Source organism: Grammomys surdaster, unplaced genomic scaffold, assembly GCF_004785775.1.
Source record: "Grammomys surdaster isolate TR1022 unplaced genomic scaffold, NIH_TR_1.0 170, whole genome shotgun sequence".
NCBI lineage: Eukaryota > Metazoa > Chordata > Mammalia > Rodentia > Muridae > Grammomys > Grammomys surdaster.
In genome coordinates, this window is record NW_021604618.1 from 6,993,883 (window position 1) to 7,009,882 (window position 16,000).

General features: G+C 41.9%; 1 protein-coding gene across 3 annotated transcripts in view; it reads left to right on the top strand.

Annotated features, from left to right (window-relative positions):
* The window catches only part of Slc1a2 (solute carrier family 1 member 2), a 75,509-nt gene that overhangs the window by 48,513 nt on the left and 10,996 nt on the right, over positions 1 to 16,000 (top strand). For all 3 annotated transcript variants that reach the window (XM_028766839.1, XM_028766840.1, XM_028766838.1), the window contains 3 exons: positions 1,279 to 1,512; positions 6,434 to 6,628; positions 12,351 to 12,485. In XM_028766839.1, coding sequence (XP_028622672.1) covers positions 1,279 to 1,512; positions 6,434 to 6,628; positions 12,351 to 12,485 — 564 coding nt within the window. The remainder of the gene's footprint in view (positions 1 to 1,278; positions 1,513 to 6,433; positions 6,629 to 12,350; positions 12,486 to 16,000) is intronic.

Consider the following 16,000-nt stretch of genomic DNA (forward strand, 5'->3'; position numbering starts at 1 on the left):
GGGAGGGAGGAAGGAAGGGAAAACAGAGAAAGGGTCTGTTTAGGTGGTCCTTTCTTTCCTGACCCACACTGTTGGGAGACATGTCTAGGGATTTTCTTTGTTAGTTATTCTCAAAAATATGTCTATAATTGTTAATGAGGTGTTAGTCCTCCTATAGATACCTTATTTCAGTCAGACACCATCACAGTGTGAGTAAATTCATGCCTAGCAACACCTCCACTAAATGATGATGGTGGTGATGGTGGTGATATAATTATAATAAAGAATGACCCCAGACAAGCAAAAAATAAAGTTGAGATGACAGTTTTCCCACAAGTGGGAACAGGACAGTTTCCAAGCCCCTCTATAAGATAACGACAGCATACAAATGTCAATATTGGATAACGGGTGTATGCTGAGTGTCTGCTTGCTTACAAGGAACTGGTACAGTGCGCTAAAGGGAGGAAGTGTGGCTTGGTAAGGAAAACCCCGACTTCTGGGCTTTCACACAGTTGCCATGGTTCTCCTTCTGGCTCCATGGGCTTGGGCTAGTGACTGAACTTTTCAAATGATGGTCTCCTTACTTACTGAGCAATAACACCGATGTTCAGACCAAGGGCCGTGGTAAGGCTAAGTTAGGCTCTGAGTGCCTGAGTTACAGTGAACGGGAGTCAGTGTTCTTGCTGTTACAGAAGGAGAAAGACTCTTACAGTCAAAAGTCACAAAACCACTCATTTCTCTAAATGTACCCCCGGCACAGATGCTTTAGTGTTGACAGCCGCCTCTCTCTTATTCCTTCCCTGTCTTTTCCCGATCCCTCCATCATTTTAACTTCCAGGATTAAAAACTTCCAGGATTAAAAACAACAGACATTTACAAGTCTCAGTTATTCCCCAAATTCTAGGAAGGAGTTAAAGAACAAGGACATCCAGACACAATCTGTGTCTCTCTTTTAACTCAGTGTTTGCAGAAAGATAAGCTAAAGGATGCCCCCTTTATTCCTAAAACTCAGGGTAGCAATAAAGTTTGCCTTTGGACTTAATCGTCAGAACATGCGTCATTAGATCCATAAAACAGCTAAGCCGGTCAATTCAAAGTATTGGATTTGTGTTCTTTCTCAGCAAAACAGCAAATGTGCATTCATGCGTTTGTGTGTGCACTTTGTGTGTGTGTGTGTAGAAAAGTAAATGAATAAATAAAAAGAGGAAGGGCTTTCCTCTAGGTGCAGTTCCCCAGGTGGGGTTTAAGTCTCTAACCTCTTAAGGATGTCTTAAAAGCTATTGTCTTTGTGTTTTTCAGGTACTCCCCTCTGGGTATCGCCTGCTTGATCTGTGGGAAGATCATCGCCATCAAGGACTTAGAAGTGGTTGCTAGGCAGCTGGGGATGTACATGATCACGGTGATCGTGGGCCTCATCATTCATGGGGGCATCTTTCTCCCCTTGATTTACTTTGTAGTAACCAGAAAGAATCCATTCTCCTTTTTTGCTGGCATTTTCCAAGCATGGATCACTGCCCTGGGAACAGCCTCCAGGTAGAGACAGCAGAAAATACCTTCTCCACATTGGTGCTTTTGTTCCATTTACTGCTTCCTGTGTCTCTCCCAAATCTTCAAATTCACACCTTTTCACAATGTATGGGGGTATTTTCTACAAGGTGAACCACATTGAACCTCTGGCTTCTCCTGCACACTGCTGAAGCTCCCAGTTAGCCTGTGGGTGGTCTGCAACTGGCCTAGAAACAGGACCTCATATTAAGTGTTTAGGTGTTGCACACTGTAAATTCACATGCCTAACATTACATGAAGTCCTAGTGTAGCTTAAATATTATCCAGAGGGTATACCATGATGTTGTTCACTTAACAACTCACCTGTGATTTAGAATTCTTGTTTTTTTTTTTTTTTCTTAAAGAAAAACCTCTTGAGGTTTTGGCTAATCATTTTTCAAAAGTAAGATAATCAACTTATATTTTAAAAGATATGTCTATTTTTATATCGTGTGTACTGACTGTATGTGTATGGGTTTGTGTACATGGCTGGTGTCCCCAAAAGCCAGAAGAGGGAGTTATAAGCAATTGTGTGCTGTGTGATCTGGATGCTGAGAACTGAACCCAGGGCTATGTGCAACTGCTGATCAGGCCCTCACCAACACTAGGAGAACCAACTTTCATAGGGTAAATGGTAATTTTTCCCCAACAATTAGAAACAAGCTAATTCTTTGACTTTAACAAACCCCTTAAGGAACAATTCTACCCTAATCTTGCCCACCTCAGATTGAGTTTAAATGACTTGACCTTGATAGAAGTTAGTTCCTGCTTCCTTATATATTTTCAGAGCCTAGGCAATCAATAAGGACCTCAAATATAGGAAACAAAAATTATCTTTAATATAATTTTGGACAGATGTTAGACAAAATACAACAAAACAAAGGGGAAAAATGCACTCAGAATCTTAGAATTTCAAAGACTGGGGAGTTTTATTCTTTCAGATTGAAATTGGTGTTTTGCTTCTGATTTTGTGTCTTCCTGTCATGAAATTGAGCTGAGATCATAAAACACTAGGCAACTCAGAGCCCAGCAAATGCTAAAACCCACAGTGGGAGACCACCAGTTCCAGCTGTTGAGCCCATGGTGATGTTTCCTTCTGGTGACATTCCCACTCAGTGGCACAGCATGGCTGGACATTCCAAGGCCCTGTGCAGGCTGTCAGAGTCTTCTCAAGTGACCCAAAAGCCAAGTGGGAAGCCAAATTGTATTTGCATATTGCAAACCAATGAGAATTCAATATGAAAAGCATGTGAGCTTTCAGCAAAAGGTTGAAATGCGTACAATTCTGGGGACCATATTTAGTAGCCTGTTTCCAGAGATTAGGGGAAACACTTCAAAATTTCCCTTTTGCTTCCTGTTGCTTTATATTCCCTGTAGATAAATGTCCATATCCATGAAAATGCTTCTCTTTGTAGAAGAAGTTAACCATCCCCCTGCAAAAGCCAACCTTATTTTGTTATCTGATCCTAAATGTGGTATGTCACAATAGTAACGAGGTTCAGTCAGTGAATAAAACTTTGAGGAAGACAATTAATCTCACCAGATAAGTATTTCTTCAGCTAATAACAGCAGGCAATAACCTTGTAGTTAATCTTCATATTTATAAATCTTCTATTTCTTTCTATGCTACTCTAGAAACTTTTATTTTTCTTCTGACTCAAGAGACCATGAAAATCATAGCTATTAATATAGATCTTTGCTACTATTTTATGAACTTCATTATAATATATAGAACATAAAAGGCTAGAGAAATGGCTTAACTGTTAAGAGTATTTGCTGCTCTTGCAAGGGATCTGGGTTCGGATCCTGGTACTTGAATGGCAGCTCACAACCACCTGTGTCTCCAGTTCCAAGGAGATCCAACATCCTCTTTTGGCTTCCATAGGTGCCAGGCATACACATACATACATGTAGGCCAGACACTAAAACATGTAAAAATAAAATGAAATGATACTAATTGTGCTGGACTGCACTTCATGTCCAGAGGTGTAAATCTAAAGCATGTTGGTTAAACAGGACTCTGACAAATATCTCTGCCAGGTTTTCTGATGATCGCCTTAGAATACGTTCTAGACCTGCCTGGACTTTCCGAGTCAAGGAATACACACGGGCTGTTTTGAAATACACTGCGGATTAACACTTTAGAAAGTCCAGAATGTAATGTACCTGCCAACTGTGTTTGAGTGTCCTTCTCCACCCACTTGCCAGAGCTGGGTATTCCACATCTCTGTTGCTTTGATGCATTCCAGTCTTAATGGTGGGAAAACTACTCAGCAAATTTACATGTATTTGATTACAGATGGGGGAAAACATCTTTTTATTTCTTACTGCCTTTTCCTCCCCGTTCCTTGCCTCTTAAGTCATGTGTGAGCCAGCTCGTTTTTCTTTGTGAGTACTCATCCTTTCCTGGATGGTTTTCAAGCTCACTTTATGTATATGAATTATTAACTCTTACATCACATGCTACAGATAAGAAACCTCCCTCCTAGACATCTGTCTTGGAAATAAATACTATTTTTTTGGCACTGGAAGTATTTAATTTGTATATATTAAAAGCTATGAATACACTTTTTTTTAAATTTAGAAACTCAGTTTTGCTCAAATATTTTTTCTATCCACAATTAAAACAAAATACTTTATGTTTTTCTAATGCTTTCATGAATTTGTCTTTAAATTATTTCAAAAATGATTATTGTCTTTCTTGTGAATGGCCAGTTATCCTTGTAACTTTAAAAGACCAGACAACTTCCTCTCCACTCTTCCTGTAGAGAGGAAGAGATGGAGACATGAACAGGTGTGTTCACAGCAGTGGGAGCTCATGTCACCATGCTTCTCATGGTGACAATCAAGTAACAGAGATGGGACCAGAAACAGAATCAAGGCTTAAGAACCTCAAGGTCCATTTAAATGGTCTACATCCACTTAAATCTTAAAAGGTTCCAAACAGGGCCATCTTAACAACAATAGCAACACTGAGGGTTTTTGATGAATATGAAGACCAGCATCAGAGAGGAATGTGTTCCAGCTCTCTGGCTTCAGAGCATGCTGGGGCAGGGTGTATCATTTCATAGGAAGAATTTCAATATTGGACACTATTATTAGCAACATCATTGGCCCTCTCAGATGGGAGCCAAAAAGCAATGGCACAGTGTCAGTCTGCCAGCACAGGAAAGCACGGAAGTTCTAAAGTCCTAGTTTGGGTCAGACAAGTGTATGTGGATTTGGAGAACATAAACATCAAACTCACCCAGTAGAAGAATAGGGACTGACTTCATGCTTCACAAACGATTTCCCCAGTCTCTCTGTCCAAAGACCCTTTGATGATAGTTTGGAAAATGCAACAAGAAAAATTAATACATTTTAGTGATCTGAGGAGTATGCGTTGAGCAATATGGTTGAGAATCCCAGCCAACAATGACTAAGTAGCCATTTCAGATCAGTTATGGTATCTAGGAAACCCTCTGAAACAGTCCCAGGAAGTGCAGAGAGGGAGTAAGGGGAACACAAGGACACCAACTTCTAATAGGATCAGCTGAGACAGCAAGCCAGGACTACGGTATCTCTTGCCTGCAAATGAGAACAAAGTCTCACTTTTTACTTGGGTTAATAAGACTTTTGTAAACAACATCCCCCGAAACACACATACCACCTAATCAATTGACTTCTCCTACCGTAAGACCAACAGGAGGTATTGTAGAGCCCTGACCTATAATCACAAAAAATGTTCTGTCTGGTAAGATGATTCCTCAGTCAGTTTAAGATGTGGACTTGGGTGTCCCTTATTTTATAGCTTACAGATTTATTGGTCTTGAGTAGGCTCTGGAATCCACACATTTCTAAGCTGATATTTTTCTCCCACTCTAAGAAACTGAGGCCCTTAATAATGTGACCAGTCTTGTTGACATCCATTTATAACCAGTGTGAGAGAGTAACTATGACCAGGGCTTGAAAATACCTCCAAGTGCTGCCTGCACTGGAAATTTCCAGTTCACTTAAATAAGATAAAATTAATCAAAGCAAGACAAACTGTAAACCAACCAGTGCTGTTTGGTTCCTTTGCTTGGTTTTAACATTCTTTAAACCCTAATCTCCTTCGTACCATTGTCTAAAAGGTTGCAATGTTCTGACCATGAGAAAGCCTTGTTCTCCTAGGTGTCCTATTTTAGAAGATGTAGGAACATGTCAAATGTTCAAGCCTCTAAGGGTGGGCCATGTGGGTGAATCACCAACCCATGCTTGGGAGGACTGAGAGTGAAGTCACTCCATACTCCTTTTAGCTACAGATCACAAGCTTTACTGCTCTGTCATTGCAGAGACTTAGGATTGGCTAGTGGTCATTAGAACTGGTTGGTGGCCATGTGTCTAGGAGTTTTTATGTCAGGTTCCTCAGTGGATTGTTCAAAGCTTGGGTTCATGCTAAAGGGTGTACAACATATTTGTCCAGCATTCTCTAAGTTAGTGAGCCCAACTCAAGACGATTCCCAGGGGCTGGATGCAGTCCATGCAGCCATTTTGTTGGAATAGCATTTCTGGCATGAGACTGTGGGTCATTCAAAAGTTCCTCATTATGTTTTGCTGTTGACAGCTGACATAATTTTATTTGCAGCCCAATTCCTGTGCACAATCAGATGTGCTTCAAGATTTACCCTAAGATGGAAACTGGGACTGAAGGACAGAGGACTTGGCAGGCACTGAGTAGCTCTGAGAAACCTGAACGAACTAAATATTTTGTTGCTAATCAGTGGCTTAATTAAAATTGTTCCTAGTTACTGCTAGTTTCTTGCAGTGTCATTCTGGTTTGTGCTTTGTCCTGCCTCTAAAGCAGAATCTCTCTCTCTCTCTCTCTCTCTCTCTCTCTCTCTCTCTCTCTCTCTCTCTCTCTCTCTCCTCTTATCCCCCCCCCCTCCAGTGCTGGAACTTTGCCTGTCACTTTCCGTTGCTTGGAAGATAATCTAGGGATTGACAAGCGTGTGACCAGATTCGTCCTCCCCGTCGGAGCAACCATTAACATGGATGGTACAGCCCTTTATGAGGCAGTAGCAGCCATTTTCATAGCCCAAATGAATGGGGTCATCCTGGATGGAGGTCAGATTGTGACTGTAAGGTAAGTGACATTCATGCAGAGGAAACAGAGACATGTCTCCTCAGTTCCCACTCCATACTAACCTCACTTGATAGACGCTCCTTTAGTTTCAGCTCTAGCAAGTCCACAGTGAAGGAATTACTGGCAAACTTCAAAGGGAGAAGGTCTGAGTAAGAAGGAAAGAGGCTCAGTCCCATCTGTATGTATTATACATGCCCACTGGAGCCCAGATCCCATTTTACTGTTAATAGTCCCATAAATTTGGCTGTGCAGTTATTTCTATGTTCAACCAACAACACAAGGTTGGGAGTATTGCGGGTTTGTCCAAAGCTATACTGCTACTCATGATCTGGCATGGCTGTGGCTGGGGTGACTTTTACTGATTCTGAGTCCAATTATTCTGTTATTAAAATATGTTCCCTTCTTGGGTAGGTGAGATAATTCAGTGGATAAAAGTACTTGACATCAGACATTAATCCTGAGGTCCTACATAATGGAAAAAGACAGCTAACTCCTTTAAGTTGTCCTCTGATCTTCATACATGTACAGGATACACATCTACACATGCCAAGTTAATATTTAAAACATGCTTTTCTCACTATTTTAAGGCACATGATGAACTACAAAGATTCCTCAGTACAACATAGGGTAATTGTGTATAAGTGGCACAGGGTTCTGCGTTCACTAAAGCTTTAACTTACTCTCTGTCTTTATTTATTTATTTATTTATTTATTTAGAGATCATTGTCCTGAGAGCTCATCTAAAATGAGCTGCTTCTCCACAAACTCAGTCTTATTTGTAGGTAGAGTGAAAGCTTCAGTCTTCAAACCACTCAGTGTTGTGTGGACACTATACCATAGCATCATTTTAGTATTGTCACATTGTGGTAAATGAGAAGACAGTTTCTGCCTTTAATTAAAGTAGAAGAAAAACAAAGCAAAACGAGCGACCAAACAGTGAGCTTCCTCCTGATCCCACTTACATCTCACCCCCACTCCCAGAGTCTCAAAGTCCTCATCTACAAATGAGGGAGGTATTTAGAACTGGGAACTGGGAATTGGCAGTTGGTGGGCTGAAGCAAGCCCAGAGCCTTGCTGTTTGCTTTGTAATATGCTGTAAAATAATTAGAATGTTAATGTCTTTTAAGACAGATGTTTTCCATTTACTGGCTACACCTCCTTCTTACCACCCAGACCTGGCCTGGTCACCTACTATCTACTGCCTGTTGCTTTAAGACATTTAGAGTTATAGCTTGGCATGTTGTGAATTACATTTTGTTTCTCTCTCAGATTCTATGAGATCAGTAAATACAAGGGAAGGGTGGATCACAGTCTGTGTAATCAATGTACTTGCTGGCAAAAGAAAATTCCAAAGAACTATAATAATCACAGCCCCACTGATTCATTCAGAGAACAGATTAGGCTGACAGGGAAATAACACTCAGCTTCTCAGATGAGAACAGTTCCAGCCCTGTGGTACCCCTGAGCTGGCATTCTTTGTGGCTCCCCTCAGACACTCCCAGCAGTCTTAAAAGGAAGGATGGCCACTGTCCTCATTTCATGGAGCAGTAATACAAGCCTAGGAGTGTTTATATGCAAGTCCTAGTTTCTAGGGTTTTTGGTGCCATGGACAGGAGTCACATGATGACTCCTTCAGCAACATCTTTCCATTCTGTACTCTTTCCTTCCTGATTTTAACTCAAAGGAAGCTCTTAGAATAGCGGTTTTGTTGGTCTTATCTGCATTGCACATAAGAAGAGGCCATATCCTTTGTGTCCAGATTCATATAGTGGCCTTTTCCTCCCGTCCAACCCTGAACAGCATGGTCCTCCTCTACTTTAGAAATTCTGGTGACAGCTGGTGTCTGTCTGGCCCACAGCTTATGAACTAGCTCATTCTTGGGGAGGTCTTTGGTGGTCTTAGGGTCACCTTAGGTGCTGTTCATAAGAGATCCCATTCATTTCTTTCTGATTTCTCTACATGTTGAGTTATTGGAATGCTGTACTCAAAATTAGCACTGGAAATTCTCAGTGTTTTATGAGTTAATACCCTAGAGGATCTGCCTTGTCAGGGCCGTGCCTCATTTGTCTATCTGGGAGCCTTTTAGACAGCTTGGAGCTATTTTTGCTGGGTTACCAGTTCCTTCCTGATAGCCATTCCAGAAGATTTTAATGAGTATTCCATACACATCAGAGCTTGGCTGAATAACTAAGTAAGAAAACAAAGAAAATGAAACTTCGCCAGATCTAACACATGATCTGGAAATACAAATAATGCCCCATGAAGCCACCTCACCTGGCAAATGAAGAAACTGAGGCTCAGAGAGCCCAGCCATCTAGAGGCTGGCTAAAATTCAGGTTCCCAAATTCTGATATATTCTTCTGCTTACTGAGGACCTTAATGTGTGGCCTTTGCAGTGGCTTTAGTAAAATGGGTATTGCGTTCTGCCTATCTCAGCTGGTGACAAAACAACCTGAAAAAAGAAAAAGCTTGCCCAAGATCATGTCTATTAGTGGTGCAGTAGGATTCAAACCCAGGCTACCTAAATGTGGGCCACACTGCCTCTGGTCTAATGCTATTGGGTTGCCTTTGTACATTGATTTATCTGACCTTCACAAACACCTTGTACAGTCTATTCTAGAGTAGAACCTCCATCTCCTCATCTGTACCCTGATAACAGCAATCACAGAATCAGGGTGGTTAGGTGCATCATACATGGTACATATCACATGTCAGTATATATCCTATTGGAATTGTTCCTACCAGTGACATTCAATAAAATATAACTGTTGTCCTATAATATGAAATGGGAAAGCAGCTGTGACACAGTGAGTACCACAAGTCACTCAGGATGGAAAACTTGTTTCAGATCCGAGTATCAAGCATGAATCTTGTCCAAATAGATATCATGTGAGTTCCCAACTTCCCATGCGTCAAAACTAAAGCCTTTGGCCAAGCAATGATAGCTTTACGTCCTTTCATTCTTGGCCCTGACAGCAATCAGGCTTACCTTGCAGTACACATTATGGGATTAGAATCAGAGCAGTGACTGAAGGATTGGGATTTCATTGGTATTACATAATTCCATCTACTTGAAATTTATTTCATATTAACAATGCTACTGTTGGAAAATTTCACTGAGCAAAGGAAAGGTTGGCTATATATGTTTAAATCTTTGCCTCTGGGCGAATTTAGCCCAATTCTCCTTAACCGTAGACATCTGAAGGCTCTGCCTCTGTAGGCACCTGTATGTCATATGCACAGTTCTCTGCTTGCAATGTATTTGGGGTAAAAATAGCCAAGTCTAGCTTTATGCTGTGCTATTGTTTGAATATTCATTCTCTCTTCTCCCTCATGTAAGAGTACAATGACCAAGAACTTCCTGTATATTTACTAAGTTATAGAACTTTTTAGGGTCATCAAGAGCCAGCATGTAGCAGAATCAAATAGAGGGGTGTCTAAATCCCAGAAGACCACATTGAATTTGTGTGACCCTAAGTTACCTAACCCATCAAATCCTTGGTTGTCTCATGGTAAAAGAAGCTGTTTATGTACCCTGCATGGTTACTGTGAGGTTCTGCTTTGATGTTGTGTATGTAGAACTTGGCACAGACTCTAGCAACTTGCCTCTAGAGAAGTCAGCCAGGGGAATGAAATCCCAGACAAAGCAGAATGGGTCAAGGGACCAGGAGGAGGCTGAGAAATTTTCTAGATAATATTGTCCATGGAGGGTAAAAGTTATTAATATTTGACTCCCAACAAGAATTTTCACAGTGCTTGTAAGAGTGACTCATGATCAAAACAACCCATGTTGTAAACCAAACAGCCAAGACTAAGGATGACTGGAACCTGGGAATCCCCTCTTCCTTTCTGTCCTGTCAATATTGGGGAAGGGCTGAAGAGTCTCAGCTGTCTGGGACTTTAGGGAAGTTTCACTCCCACAGCTGTCTCACCTTGTCCTTAAGTTCCGAATAAGGACAATTTACTTGGCTTGAGGGTTGTAATGTGTCCTACCTTTCTTAAGTGCCTTTGTACTTAATTGGTTCCTAAAAGCTGCTAGCCACCACATGAAAGAGAAACCCTCACTTATCCTTTGCATTGATGAGGAAGTCAAAGTACAAAGAAATACAGTTGCCCAAAGTCATGTATGTCGTTGGCAAGTGGTAGAGCTAGGATTTGAACTTAGGTTGTTTAAGTTCAAAAAGCTGCTAAACAATCTATCTGCTGTCTCAAATGGAGTTCTCTAAAATATACCAGCTCCAGGCTGGTGTGAGAGTGAAAGGGCACAGACCTGTTCTGCATCACATGCACCTAGGCATACAATAAACCTGAAAGGGGTAGCAAAATAAAACAAACATGCCAATCCCTTGGAGCTTCAGGGACCTTCAAGTTGTTCTCAGTTATAGGTCTTGGGATTCTAGGCTGGACCACACTGATGCCCTGACTTGGTCAAAACCTCCTGAGAGCCTGGAGTTTTGTGCCCACGTGCCTGCTCTAGAAATAGTTTAATGTTTTAACTACAAAGCAGGCAACCCTTGTTGTTTCAGTACACACAAAGTCACAAGAGAGCCCTATTTTCAGAAGTGTCTATTCAGAAGTGACAGCTCCAGGTGTGAGGATATGGCTTGCTTGTCAAACATAAGGACCCAAGCTAGATCCCAAAATCCATATAAAAACCCCAGGTATGGAGGCAAGTGTGTTTAATGCTAACATGGAGAGTGGAGAGACAGGCAGATACCTGGGACACAGCTACTAGCAGGTGAACTCTAACCCAATGAGAAAAACTGCCTCAGAGAGGGTGAATAGTATCTGAAGATAGCCTCAGAGATTGTCCTCTGACCTCTACAACATATACACTAATATGCACATGTGCACCCTGACATACACACTCACAAACAGTTAAAAAATAATAAGAGGAAATGATTGCTTCTGTAAAATAACATGGACAAAGATGAAAAATGTCACTGCCAGTTGGTGAGCCTCAGAAACCCTCTGTTATGTAGACAGGACACTTGAACCCAAGATTAAACTTTAAACTCTGGGGAAAGTATGCTTTCCCCCAAAATGGTGCCAGGTATGCTCCTGCTATTGCTTGAAAAGTGGATGAAAAGAGAGAAGAGTTGAGAAATTTCCCCTTTTTCCATTACCATTATGTGGCACCCTCTTTCTGAATAATGCATTTTCCAGCCACGGGAGAAATGTCCAGGCAAGTGAAACTGAATGTATCTTGGAATATGTTGTTTGCTTCCCCTAATGAGTTGGTTCTGGATGTTTTCTATTACAAATTCCCATGCTAACATTGGCAATGAACTCCTCAGACTCTTGCCACGTAGTCTGAAGAACTGTGGCATCCATAGACACTTGGGGGCATAACCAGAAACGAACGCAGTTGTGTTCCTATAGGAGAGTGAGGGATTTATTTCTTCATTTTTAATACATCCATGTCCACTTTCAGAGCTTCGCCTCCTTTAATCCTGTGTACATTAGACTAACTGGATATCATGCCAAGGATATGACTCCAATCTGTGAATTTATGAGTGTCCATCATTGCTGACCTCAGTTCCTGGGTATTAGTATTTCCTATTTCTTTATCCCCTGGAAAATAAAAGGAAGAGATTTTTAATGACTGAGGGGACATTGGAAGGTTTTGTTATTGCTGCTGTTCTTGTTGCTTTTTTTTAAACATCGCTAAGATCGCCAAGACACTTTCTCTCCTGTGACCTGGGCGTCTCTGTCCCTGCAGCCTGACAGCCACCCTGGCCAGCATTGGTGCAGCGAGTATTCCCAGTGCTGGACTGGTCACTATGCTCCTCATCCTCACGGCTGTGGGCCTGCCGACAGAGGACATCAGTCTGCTGGTGGCGGTGGACTGGCTGCTGTAAGTGCCTGTGGGTTGGGTTCTTCTGGGGATTGTGAGTGGGGATCCCCAATTGTGAGGATCCCAGCAGTGGACAGTTGACAAGTTTGCAATGAGACATTAGCCAATTCTCCATGTGCCCCTCCTCTCCCTTCTTCTGCAAAGGTTACCGTGTCTACCCAGGAGGACCAAAGAATTCAATAGTAATTTGAGGGGCTTGCAGGCTAGGGGAGGGATCGGGTAAATCATAATACAATGATAAAATATAGCAAAGAGAAGGGGCTTAGGATACAGTTCAGTTTGTAGAGTGTTTGTGTAGCTTCGGTTCCCAGCACTGCATAAACCAGGCAGCATGATTCATGCGTGTAATCCCAGAACTGGGGAAGTGCAGTTGGATGATGAGGAATTCAAGATTATCCTTGGCTCCACAGAGACTAGCCTGGACTATGTGAGGCCCTGTCTCAAAAAGAAAATATAGTTGTAATGATCCAACTAATGATACATGCGAAGGGTCGCAAAGCATCCTAGTGAGTGACTGGAGCCACATACAAAAGAATGTGCATGTAAATAACTGTGTCTGCATGAAGCTCTAGGAAAAGACACTATAGCCACAGCAGTAGAAAGTGATCAGGGCTCCCCTGCCATCATGGTGCAAGGAAAACTGAGGAATGATAAAAATGTCCCACATTCACAGGTATTTATACTTGTCTCACTATGTGTTTAAATAAGTGTGTACATTTTAACATACATAAATTTCAATTAAATAAGGCATATTTTAAGATAACATACAATTTGAAGCACAGTGATGGAAAGAGTTGTCTATGTCAGTCTAAGATGGAAGGACAAACAGAGACTATCAGAAAACAGAAGTGGTTGCCGAATTTGAGTGTGCAATGTGTGTGTCAGCTCCTGTAATAAGCTATACTAGTCTGAAAGTTTGCTGTTATGCCCATATTATAGGTCAGGATATTGAGGCTTGGACTCAGGAATGGGCAGAGATTTGACCCTAGGTTGGCCTAGTTCTGAAGTCCATCACATTCTTGTTCATGGTCAGATTCAATTTTCAGAAGGCAGGGACAGCTATACTCAGACATAACTGATAAGAAGCCCAGAGATACTGAGGTGGAGGAGAAACAGCGCTTACCTGTCAAGCCATCTCTACAAAGGCCCTGGGACAGTCAACACTGTGGTGTCTTTTAAGTGGAAGAAGGTGAGGTAAGATGGCCAATACTTTTGGAGTCCATGTAGGGAAGCTTGAATCTGACCATGTGCATTTAACCTGACTGCATTTCCCAGGGAAGAACATTTTGTAGCATAGAAGATTCATAGCCCACTCACAACTGAGCAAAAGCCTGCCCAGATCATCCCCAAGCAACGAGACTGGAATAGAGCTCCTCTAAGGGCCCTTATGAGGACACTGCTGTGTCTTGAGAATCGTGCCAATGGATCATGTCCACTCTTGGAGTTAAGTGATAGAGTGCTGGACAGTGTGGTGCACTGTGACAAGTACTGACAGAGACGGAAGGCCAAAATGCCTGCACTTCCTTTTCAAACTGTCTTGAAGGCAATGTTTTGATTAGAATAAATTCTAGGAAGAAGAAGCTACGTTTTGTGGACTTATGTTTTTAATTCCACCATACTCCCATTTTTCCAAAAATGCAAAACCTGAAGGGATAAAGGGCATAGGGAATGGCTGGAAGGAAGGCTGGCCTCTTTGTCTTTGGTGCCTGATGTTGGTGCAGTCAGTGTGGATAAAAAATCACACAAGAAAACAAAACAACAAAAAACCCAACCAAACAAACAACCATTCCTGAGCTGACATGAGAAAGAAGACCAATGAAAGCTTTTTCCTAGTTCTAAGGCTCTGGTCTCAGAGGGGCTGGGGCCATATGATGAAGAAAAAAGGAAGCACAGGGGATCTTGGGTAGATAAGCATCAGAATTGGGTTAGGTCTGCTTTGAATCAGTACAGATGCCACCACCTTCTTCCCTACCAGTGAGAATCCTAGAAACAAGCGCCTGAGCTTGCTAAGCTCTGTGGCTTTGGATGCCCACTGGTGTGTAAGTGGGAATGGGGGCTGGATTGAGATATGGGTGCAAGGCGAGGCTGGCTCTTCTTTAGAGAAGTAGTTGAAGGCAGAAGAGTAGAGAGAAAGAGAACATGATGAATTTTTTTCCTCTTTAGGCAAAGTCTGTAAGCTTTGTATAATGCTAGCAATTTTTTCATTTAAAACCAAACAGAGGCCACAGTGACATTTACTGTGCCACAATGTTTGCCAACTGCTGGAGCCCATCTACCCTCATTACAGCCGGCTAAGCCCTAGATGCCTGTCTGTGGGCAGGCTTAGCTGCTCTGTAAATGCCATGGTGAAAACCTAGGTTCTAGAGCATTTCAGAATGCCCAAGTCCTGAAGTATGGGAAAGGTGGGCCAGGTAAATACTTAGCTCATCTCCTAACAGGTTTCTCCAAGAAACCCTTTGTTTCAAATCTATGGGAAGATAATAAGGAGGGGAGACGAAAGGAGAACTGAAATAACACTGATACCAGAGACTGATAATCAATTCCTGGGCCCATCAAGATCTAGAAGGGAAAAGTCACATACAGTGCCCCCAACATGGACGTGTGGTCCACTTCTCATATGGCTCTCTGTGTTATTGCCCCTTTCTGGAGGGAGCAGAGCTTTGATCTTCAAACTGAGTCTGCAATCATTCTGATGTGGACCCAGAAGGTCTAGGGTGGAATTCAAGAGCCAGCATTTCTCAGTTCTCAGGTGGTGCTGGTGTTGGAGTCCAGGGATCTTAACTGTGGGAAAATAAGCCGAATGGAGTATGGAAGGAGTGTCTGATCAGCCAGGATCTCCCTGCATCCTGTTGTCTAAGCATCTGTATTGAGTGACTATTGCCAGCTTATGCACCCATTCAATGAAATTCTACTGTCAGTGAGTTAAGTGTTACACATTGTTCTGGTCACTTAGCCCTGATTCATTTAAAAGTTATAGCAAATAATTAGGAATTATGCCCTGCATAGTTGAGATAACTGACAGATGTGAAATTTATCGTTTCATTTTTAATGGTTATTAAATGACTAATATATAATTCAAATAGAGACAACTTGGATATTTCTTAAGTATTGTAGGGATGAGAAGATAGGTTCTCTGGCCCTTATTTAATCCATGTGAAAATGTTTTAAACAAACACACACACACTCACACACTCACACACACACTCACACACTACCACCACCCTACATACAAAACTTACTAAACTTCCACTCCATTTCCAATGGAAAAGAAAACCAACTCCTACACCCACTATCTCTCTAGAGACTCTAAAAGCTTTATGTTTCTGTCATTCTTTGGATTTTATTCTTGATGCACACAGATTTCTCCTCAGATCCTTTTGACCTGATCTCCAGTGTATGTCAGGTTCACTGTGGAATGGCCCAAGGCAAGGCAATCATAGATCCAGAGGCTAGGCGCATGCCACAGCATGAACAGCCACGCTATCTTGAATATGTCACAAAAGCTAGAGTCAGAA